The 10305-nt window shown below is 36.0% G+C and overlaps 2 protein-coding genes and 1 long non-coding RNA gene across 3 annotated transcripts in view; 1 reads left to right on the top strand and 2 right to left on the bottom strand.

The window, feature by feature from the left end:
- The window catches only part of mrtfbb (myocardin related transcription factor Bb), a 45010-nt gene extending 41152 nt beyond the window's left edge, over positions 1–3858 (top strand). The window contains 1 exon segment of the mRNA XM_051886010.1: positions 78–3858. Coding sequence (XP_051741970.1) covers positions 78–535 — 458 coding nt within the window. The 3' untranslated portion in view covers positions 536–3858.
- A 1341-nt stretch (positions 3859–5199) lies between these two features.
- On the bottom strand, positions 5200–6977 carry LOC127508275 (uncharacterized). The gene is made up of 4 exons (XR_007928763.1): positions 6045–6977; positions 5658–5852; positions 5390–5500; positions 5200–5253 (listed from the first exon to the last, which is right to left on the bottom strand). It is a non-coding gene; the product is annotated as an uncharacterized LOC127508275 (long non-coding RNA).
- Positions 6978–7068: 91 nt separating this feature from the next.
- On the bottom strand, positions 7069–10278 carry snrnp25 (small nuclear ribonucleoprotein 25). The gene is made up of 5 exons (XM_051886014.1): positions 9850–10278; positions 9614–9704; positions 9437–9542; positions 7449–7523; positions 7069–7315 (listed from the first exon to the last, which is right to left on the bottom strand). Exons 1-5 carry the CDS (start codon positions 10051–10053, stop codon positions 7258–7260), a joined length of 534 nt encoding a protein of 177 aa, XP_051741974.1. The 5' UTR covers positions 10054–10278; the 3' UTR covers positions 7069–7257.
- Positions 10279–10305: the final 27 nt, after the last annotated feature.

Raw genomic sequence — 10305 nt, forward strand, 5'->3', positions numbered from 1 at the left:
GTGAAAAGAACATGTCTTTGGTTTTAGCTACAATAGATTTGTATAACTAAACCATTTTCTGTGCTTTCCCTTCCCAGAAATATCCCCTCTGGCCAGGCATGATCCTTCTCTCGATAAACTTCTGCCAGTGACAGTAAACATCACCACCCTGCCGATCAACACTGTGCTGTCACGTCCTCCCCCACAGATACATGTTGCCCGCACGCCCAATCAGACCCAAGCGCCTCCACCCAGCCAGGTGGCCCTGGCCTCCGATAACCAGTTGGAGGCCCTGCTGGAGGACGCTGAGCCGCAGACCCAGAGACTGATGGAGGAGTTCAAACACCAGCTGCTGGAGCGGCCTCACTCCCCAATGGACACTTCAGATCTGACCTTCTCTGACACACCGCCCTCCACTCTCCATCTACAAGACACCGGCCTTGATAACATGGAGTGGTTGGACCTTACGATCCCTGGTCCTGCTGGGATCTCCTCTCCGACAGTCTTTTCATCTGATTTCTTGGACTCGACTGATCTACAGTTGCACTGGGACTGAGCTCACAAAGTGATCAAGATAGGAGACGTTCTGAAAAGATCTGTTGACCCTGAGGGACCACTAAACAGATGTGCGTTGCGCAGTCAGACTGTTGTAGAGCACAGTAGTTCAGACTTCTTGGCATCTGTGGATCTGGAGTGATACTCTGAGCAATCTAAACAGATGTGACCATTGATAGCTTAGCATCAGCTTCTCTCATTTGTGCCTACAAGTGCAGGTTTGTTTGCTGTTATTGTCACCAACACCTTTCAAGGCAGAAAAAGAATGTAGAGACACTTTTTTTCACCTATATATTTAGGCAGTGACCTTCTGCTCTTTCTTATTTTGAAGCAGTCTTTGAAACTGCTGGCCTATATTATATAGAATGATAGAATGTTGTTTTTTTAGATTGTGATAAGTATAATTTCATTGAATTGAGTATATTTTAGATTCATTTCACATATTTTGGGGAAAGTAAGAATTATACACAGTCATTGTGCCTTTGCTGTTTACGTAGTCCAGATACTCTCTAGTTTTAGAATTGAAGGGGATTGTTCATCCAAATCTATTATTCTCACCCTCATGTCTTTCTGAACTTGTATCTTTTTGGTGTGGAAGCTGTTTGGTCCATAAAAAGTCAGTGAGTTACAAAATTTTCAAGCTATAAAAAGGACATAACGGTAGCGTAAAATCCATGCGACTTGATTAGTATAATCCAAAGTGGCAGCATCACTTTGTATGATGAACTGATTGACTATTAAGTCTTCACTTCACATTTATCAATGTATGCATATAAAGACTGCATTGAATACGGCATAAAGAACCTTAAAGTTGGCATTAAATTAAAATTCGCCCTATTTTCTAAATTCATTATAGATCTTTTTCTGAACAATACGTCCATTGTGAATGTTTAATTTTTTACATTTTTTTGACCTAGTAATTTTTATTCAAAAAACCCTACATTTTCTTCTTTTTCTGTTATCTGTTTCACTCTGATGTATGTTACAATATGGAAGAAAAGATCTGTCGCTACTTCAATTTTATTGTGACTTTAGACGTCAAATCTCGCACTTCACATGACCAAACAACATAACGACTTACATTTCGATCTGTACATCAAACAAAGTGATTGATATGGATTAATTTCACCTTACCTTTATGTTCCTTTTTTGAGCCTGAACGTTTAAAAACAAATCTGAATAACTTAAAGGATTAGTTCACTTTCAAATGAAAATTAGCCCAAGCTTTACTCACCCTCAAGCCATCCTAGGTGTATATGACTTTCTTCTTTCTGATGAACACAATCAGAGAAATATTAATAAATATCCTGACGCATCCGAGCTTTATAATGGCAGTAATCAACGAGTATGAGCTGAAGAAAGTGTCTCCATCCACATCCATCCATCATAAATGTGTTCTCCACACGGCTCCGGGGGGTTAATAAAGTCCTTCTGAAGCAAAGCGATGCATTTGTGTAAAAAAATATCCATATTTAACAAGTTATGAAGTAAAATATCTAGCTTCCGCCAGACCGCCTTCCGTATTCAAGTTACGAAGAAAGTGTAAACCTCTTCAAGTTCGAAGAAAGTGTAAAACAGTTCAAGAAGCTTACGCTACGTCCTACGCCTTCCCTATTCAACTTATGGAAAAAGTGTAACTGACGTGACGCCAGTTTACACTTTCTTCGTAACTTGAATACGGAAGGTGAACTAATCCTTTAAAAATATTTACAAAAACAGCTGAAACATTCTTCAAAATGTCTTTGCAAGTTTGTAACAACATGAAGGTGAGTAAATGATTTTTGGGTGAACAATCCCTTTTAACACAGAGTTTGCATATGTTAGACATATTTGATGAAAACATTGTGCCATGGTAATTGTTCCAAATGTGATGCCACCTTCATTGAAGGAACCTGATTAGCGTCTCATTTACATTCACTATAAATTTCCATGGTCAGCGAGCTGTTAGCCGTTGCATTAGGGTACTCGAAATTGTGGCAGCTAACTGATAACATTTAATGTATAAAACATTCAAATTTATCTAGTGCGTTGACTGGGGAAGGTCAGAGCTTTGCTTGCCAAACCCAGCATGGGGCCAAAGAGAGGGAGGGAGACTAGGGGCCATTATCATCTCTAACAAAAGAGTAGAGATAATGTGGACATGATTTAGCTCTTGCAGACTAGCTGAACTGGCACTGTTGCGTGCCTTGACCAGGGAAACAAAACTAAACTGGACCAGTGAAATTTCCATATTCATATAAGGCGATCAGAATGACATGAGAGAGCAGCTGCATTTTGATTGGTCAGACTCTTTACTGCAGTACAGTAGATGTTTGCTTTGTATGTAGACAAATTGCTGAGGCCTAAATTCACTATATTTCACAGATTTCGAGCTTCTTTCTACATAACCACTGAAGTACAGGTAGCTGGCAGGTGATATGCCTTTGTGAATGTACCTAAACCTCATCTTCTCTAATTATTTGTAAGATTGAATTAGTTTTCAGTCAAAATGTCTTCTATAAAATGTGACAATGTAGCGACATCTGCTGGAACGTTTTGAAACAGACGGCTGAATGATTTTTTTTTTTTTTTATCACCACTTCCTTTAGATGTTTCACTCTAATGTAGAGTATCTAGATGTATCACTTCTTTTGCAGTGTTTGACAGATATAATAGCAGAATTCCCCCTAGACTCTTTGTAAAAATATGCCAAAAAAATGCACTTACTTGACCTTGTACTGAACATGAACTCAGACAATCATTTCTATATCCAAACACGTTGCCAAAATGAAAGAATGTATTTCTATATTTAGAAACGTAATTACCATAGTTCTGTCTCTATCAGAGACCCAAAGATTTTTATTTTGTAAACATGCCATTTTACACATTTTATGGCTTTATAAATATTTTTTGTTGAGAATAAAAGACCCGTTGTGGAGCAAAAGCCTATCACAAAACCTCAGAGGAACCTATTTGTATACTTTTTTTTTTTTCCTCAACATGTCCATCAGAGTAAGTGCTATGTGTAATGAAGAAGTGAAGAGAAATATTTGAAACCCTTTGAAGTGCGATGTAGATCGTATGCCTCGTATTTTGCACAGTGTATATATTTTTACAATATACATTTTTATACAAATGTATTTGTGCAACTGTAAATATTTTTGAGGTTATCTTTGTACATATCTTTATTGTATATACAGCCTTTTATCATTAAAATGTTTCTGTATTTGAAATCACTGAAATGACTTGTTTGGCCCTCCAAAGCACAGAACCATGTTCCAGCTCTGCGTTATGATCCAAAGCAAGCTGACAACACAATAAATAAACTTAACATTTGACATTTTACCAGAGATAATATTTTTCTCAAAGGAAAGTTCATAACTTATGGTCTACAAAATAAGATATAATCATTTTGAATTCCTTTTTATCAGCTGAAGAACTCCTACTCTATTACATCCAAAAGCAATCAGGAATTTGGTCACATAGTCTTGCGTCTTGATTCCATTTTTTATGTTCCTGTTAAAGTTTAATGCTTAAAAAAATAACCCCAAAAAAAAACGTAGCATTGAAGTTCAAACCAGAAGACTGGGAAGTCACCCTGAAGATCCAGATATATTCCATTTTCCTTTCAGTTTAGATAGTTGGGCAGTTTTCAGGCTAACCGAAAGGTTGGCTTGGTCCCTGCAGAGAGTAAACAATATCAGATTTCACAGTTGTATCCTGTAAGAAAGGCACGCAGGTAATTCCATGGGGATTGTCCCTGTAAAAAGGTCAGGATGACATATCCGAAACAATTCCAGCCACTTAGTTGTGTGCGATAATCAAAAATAAGATTCTTCAGATGCAGATTCAGTTCAACTGCCATTATTAGAATTCCTTTCCTCATAACTTTTTGCACGTGTGTATGTTACTGCGACATTTTGGACATTTGTGAATGACGTCCTTGCAGGAATCCACGCAGAATGGGATTAGACAGCAGCCAGCGATACAACTGCATAAGAAACAGTCAAAAAACACAAATATGTCATGTATGTTAGAAAGACATAATAGTAATCACATACAGGATGTAAATGAGAATAAATAAAGCATATAAGGTAAAATATCAGACAATAGTTCAACTCACCAAAAAACCATGGAAATAAAACATATAAGATAGGTCACACTGCCAGCTTTGGTCATGACCTCAGTGGTTACATATTGGCGACAGAACTGACACTGTGTCTGAGAGGGGTGTCGAGGAAGTTGGTTCAAATCCACAATAACCTGCGGAGCTGAGAAAACAAACAAAAGCTGCTTTCAGGTAGCTCTCCTGTTGTATTTTGTATTTGCATTATTGTCTATGTAAATACAATGTTGTCGATTTACACACACACACAAAAAAAAACATTAGTTAATGTGTAACATTAGCTAACGATAAATCTAATCTTTGTTAACGTTAGTTTATACAACAGTCAATTGTTAGTTCATGTTAGCTAAGGTTCATTAAATAATATTAACAGAGATACAACTGTCTTTTGGTTTTAAAAATGTATTAGTAAATGTTGAAATTAACATTAAAGGATAATAAATGCTTTCGAAGTATTGTTCCATGTTCATGTTAACTATTGTAGTTAACTAATGTTAACATAGGGAACCTTATTGTAAGTCACAGTAAAAAAAAAAAAAAAAAAAAAAAAACGTACTAACCTGGAAACGGAGGTGGGTTGTCCACAAATATGACGCTAGATGACCTAGTTGTGTCTGCAAAATAAAAACATACGAACTTATGAGAACTATAGCCTACTTTTAAACAGTACATGGGTCAATTTCCAAATGTTTTGAGCATATTTGGCTAAAAGCTTTTAAAGATAGCAAACCTCATGAAGTGTCATTTTACCTATTAAATGGGAGCCCGCCTCTTGCTCTTCCTCAAGTTCAATCTTCCTGTCAGAAAGAACTTTAAGCTCCTCGTCAATTTGTTGAAGTTCTCCAGTTTCTTTGGAATACTCTGTTGGTCACAATGATCTAGTGTGAATAGCATTTATTCCTACTGTAACAAATAATGTCAAAAAAATAATCTCCGAATGTATTTCACAGTTTCTTTGGCTTCATTTGTAAATCGGTTAATAGTAAACTATCAAATAGTTTCATCTAATCGTACTAACGTTGCTCATTTTGGCCGTTGTTTCGCTTGAATTGGATGAGCATGGCCAGGACATTCCGTCGGTCCGTGAGCTGCTGTCTGCGAAAGGACAGCTTGCTCAGCTCTTCGAAGATACTCGACAAATGCTCATCAGATTGAGGCATGTTCGGCAGCTCACTTAAACCTCAGAGAGCCTCAAACCTTCATAGTGTCCTCTCTGAAAGACATGCAATAGGGCTTCACAGCTTAATGAGAGCGTCTTGTCAAGAATACAGAACTGTTCATTAGAAAGTTTCTTTCCTGATATGAAAAATACTATTTAACCCCAGCGCAATTACAATGTGAATAGACAGTAAATATCATAGACAGTAAATAATAATAAATGGTTAAAACTGACATAAATAGTTACCCATGTGTGCTGTAGCGTCTCATCAGTCGCTCTTCACATTGCAGTATCAAGGAAATAAGAGGCTGGTCATGTTATATAAATGTAACAGGAACAATATTTAAAGTGTGTGGTTTACCTGTATTTTACTAAACTCATGTCGTGTCACGATGACTGCAACTGTCTATAGTTTTACAGCATATCTGGTGAGACTATATTAAAATAATAACAATAAGTGTGTGTGTGTGGGGGGGGGGTCTTAAAAACAACTTATTTGTATCATGTTCATATTTTATTATTTTGATCAATATACACAAAATCCCACAAATATGACTTTAAAGCACTTCATAAGATGTCGTTACAGTGAATCAGATGTAGTTTTGTGTTTCTACAATGTGTATGTTATTAACACAGTTTTCATTAAGTAGGCCTAGCAAACATTTGCATCCTTGCATGATGTCCTTGTATTTGCATGACAGTTGGTTTGTTTTTTTAGTTGCTGTTTGTTTGTTTAGTGAATCACAAAAGGTGTCATGATCATGGTGACCACAGCTGCCAAGTTCCAAAGAGGACAAAAAGCACCATAAAAGTAGTCCATATGGCTTGTACACTATTCCAAACCTCCTGAAGTCAAAAGACTGAAATGTAGGTTGTTATTCACCGGAAATCTTTCCTTTTGCTGATTTTTTTTGAGTTAAGACAGCTGTAGTCACTTAAATGTTGTTGTGTGGAAAAGAGGTTAAAAAGCATCCGGAGGCAAAAAATCTTCAATGTTTTCCCTTTTTTGTTCCATGGAAAATAACAGTGTGAAGCGGCATAAGAATGAGTTTTAAAGAGATAGTTCATCCAAAAATGAAAATTTTGTCATTTACTCACCCTTAAGTTGTTCCAAACCTGTATGAATTTCTTTCTTCTGTTGAACACAAACGAAAATATTTTAAAGAATGACTGTAACCAAACAGTTGATGGTAGCCACTGACTTCTATAGAAGGAAAAAATACCATGAAAGTCAATGGCTACCGTCAACTGTTTGATTACAGTCATTCTTTAAAATATTTTGTGTTCAACAGAAGAAAGAAATTCATACAGGTTTGGAACAATTCAAGGGTAAGTAAATTATGACAGAATTTTAATTTTTGGGTGAACTATCCCTTTGATTTTTGGAGGAATTATTCTTTTAAATGTCTTGACTATTTACAAATTAGAGCTATAAATGAGGACTGGCATTTGTCCCCGTTCATTTTTTCTTCAATTTCTTCAAAAAAGTCACTTCATCTCTGTTCCTGATCCCATAGCTGAGGATAGAGGAAACACAATCATATTCAATCACATCAAAAATCATTATCATAATTCAAAGCAACTATTGTGCACCAAATTAATAAAAGTTTTCACACATTTCTTCAAAAGCAGCAGATAATTTGGACTCACTCCTTCAGCTTTCTCTTGTCATCATCTAATTTCTCTCCGTTGAAGACCAGATGAAATGTCCTCCACACGTATTTCCTTGAGTAAGTAGAGTCAGTAAGTAAGGTAAGTAGATTAGGAAAAAAAATACTTGACAAAATGAAACCTATCATATACAGAGTTCCTACACATTTTCCATTTCAAAATTCCATATTTTTCCATACTCAAATTTCCAGACCTTCCAAACGATTTCTGCCATTGGTAAGCCTCCTTTTTTATCTTTTCTCTGCTTCATGTTTGTAGTCCGGGTCCTACAGTCTTTTAGTGATTTTTTAGTTAGTGTTTTTAATTAGTGTTTGATTGTTGAAATAAAGTTTGTTGGGGATTAATCTACAAGTACTAATATATTCCCTGTTTAACAGGGTGGCGTAGTGACTTAGTTTGTTTCCCTTCCCGACCATACCACTCGCTACATAGGCGTAAATATTTAATTTGTCTATTCATTTGAAAAAATTACTTTATAGACATCCTTCTGTGATTTATCCATTCTGGTCAGTGTTTGCTCTGTTGTCGGTATTGGTAGTTGGTATCGAAGCATTTCTATAGAGTAGCTTACGAGTATGAGTAGCGCACACAAGTGTAATATGACAGTTTCCCTAATACTCCCTAAAATCCATAACTTTATAAAATATCTGCAAAGTGAAGAGAGGTGAAAAAGGTGATGTGTAAGAACAAAATAGTTGTAGGGGGGACTGGGGGCATCCTCCCCCAGGAGAAGACTTTTTAAGATTTTAACATGTAAACGAAGCATTCTGATGCACTCTGACAAGAACATAAATGGAAAAAAACAACATTTGCTTCAAGTAAAATAAATAAATAAATAAATAAATAAATTGGCACTAGGGCTGGGCATTGACAAATTTCACAAGTGAATGTGATTTTGATTCAGAAGCTTGCGATTTGATTTTGATTTGATTACCTTTGATTCAATAATGATTAATTTGGGGCCTCTAAGGTAAAGTACATGGCAAATTTCCTCAAAGAAAAAAAATCTCTCTCAACTAATGCTGTAAACTATACAGGGAACCACAGCTGGTACATCATTATAATATTAAAGGTTAAAATTGATTTGTAAGCTACTTACATATAGGCTAAATTACACATAGGGAAGTTTTTATAATAACGTTACAATAAATTTTTAATGACAATTATTGTTCTACTCTTCTTTTTATCTAGGCCTAAACATTTAAATGGTGGCTGTCATAAAACGGATTTATACATTCAATATTGAAGCACATGTTAAGTACAAATACAATAAAAATGCAATAGCCCATAGTGCATATATTTAGCAAAATGCTCCTCTCTAAGTTAATTTTTGTAGTTAAATAATGAGTTTTTGTACATTGAATGGCTTTTCTGAGGTAGGCTAAATGTGACATTTTTACAAGCTGTTTTATTGACTCCTTTCTGCGGTTGAAACACTGATTGATCGATTGCATGTGACATGATACAGATTTCGGTAAGTTGTACTGTATCTTTCAACATACCTTCGGATGTTCAATCATGTTTATTTTGTGTTGTAACTAGTAAAGTTTAAGAGATTGTTGGTTCACGAGTGCTACAGTGATCTGTCACGCCACAGAGCGCCAAGAAAGATCGCGACTCACTCAAGTCTATGGGAAAGTAGCCCATTTTCGATTCTAGTGAGAATCTTGTAACACACACACACACTCACCCCAAAGAAAAAAAAAACCTAATTAACTAACTAAAAAAAACGATTCACATAAATGACGTATTTTGATTCAAAACGGCTAATTTCGCCAAAAAGTGACTAGTTTGCAGAAATTAGAAAACTAAATAGAGCCAATAGTCTGGAAACACAAATATTTTTCCATACTCTGATTTCTTTTTTCCAAACTTTTCCAGACCTGGAAATTACTCAAATCAAATTCCATACTTTTCCAAACTGCATAGGAACCCTGCATATACCTGATGTATTTTTCATGTCTTACCAGCTGATGTGCTTAACACCTCCCTCTCGCTGTTGTTTCAGCTCCATATATCTGCGAATGGCTTTCTTGAGATCCAGAACCGTAGCAGACTGCACAACCACAATAGCTGTGAAGAGATTTGTTCCAGTTAGAATCAATAAATGTTTAACAATTCAGACTGACTCCAAGAAAACTCACGCATGACTTCTCCATCAGCCTTACAAACGCGAACAGTCATGGCCTGACCGTATTCCAGAGCCACCTGAGAGTTCACCTCCTCCAATGTGACCTGAACAGGTGGAACATAAAGATTTCAGAGAGCACAAAAGATTATAAAGTCTACATTTTCTGCATAAAGTAATTAATACTTTGAAATATTAAAATAAACAGTTTATTTTAACATTATTCAGATAAAAACTTAATTGATGGTACACCTGAATTGGCAGGTCACACAGTAAAGGGTCCTGCACAATAAGAGCCAATCCTTCCTCGAAGATGTCAAGAAATTCAGAATGTGGCAATGCCTCCTCATCCTCCTCTTCTTCTTCTTGCTCCTCTTTCACTTCATCTACAACGGTTTTCTCCACAAAATCAGACACGTCGACATTCTTTAGGTTTTCTTCCTTCAATTCATCCATTTTTAAGTGATAAGCGAAAACTTCTTGTTTTAAGAGTATATACGGTAATACAAGACAAATATAAAAGTGTCAGGTTCTTCCTTAAGTTAACAATGAATATAAATTGAATTTATAAATAATACACTACTCATTTTGAAATTATTGCTGATGAAACTGCAATATCAACAGTTCTGTTGCGTTCCAGCTTAATTTATCTATTTTCACAATCGCGCTGTCGGAACATTTAGATGATGCACCAAACTTTAGTTCCGC

The sequence above is a fragment of the Ctenopharyngodon idella genome, chromosome 3 (genome assembly GCF_019924925.1).
Source record: "Ctenopharyngodon idella isolate HZGC_01 chromosome 3, HZGC01, whole genome shotgun sequence".
NCBI lineage: Eukaryota > Metazoa > Chordata > Actinopteri > Cypriniformes > Xenocyprididae > Ctenopharyngodon > Ctenopharyngodon idella.

What these genes read in the sequence shown, in the direction of transcription:
- snrnp25 (XM_051886014.1), bottom strand. Translation starts at nt 10,053, where the DNA reads ATGGATGAATTGAAGGAAGAAAACCTAAAGAATGTCGACGTGTCTGAT. An exon ending in TGTGTGACCTGCCAATTCAG is followed by an intron (nt 9,705 to 9,849) that starts GTGTACCATCAA and finishes CCACCTGTTCAG; the next exon opens with GTCACATTGGAGGAGGTGAA. An exon ending in GGTGTTAAGCACATCAGCTG is followed by an intron (nt 7,524 to 9,436) that starts GTAAGACATGAA and finishes TACTTACTCAAG; the next exon opens with GAAATACGTGTGGAGGACAT.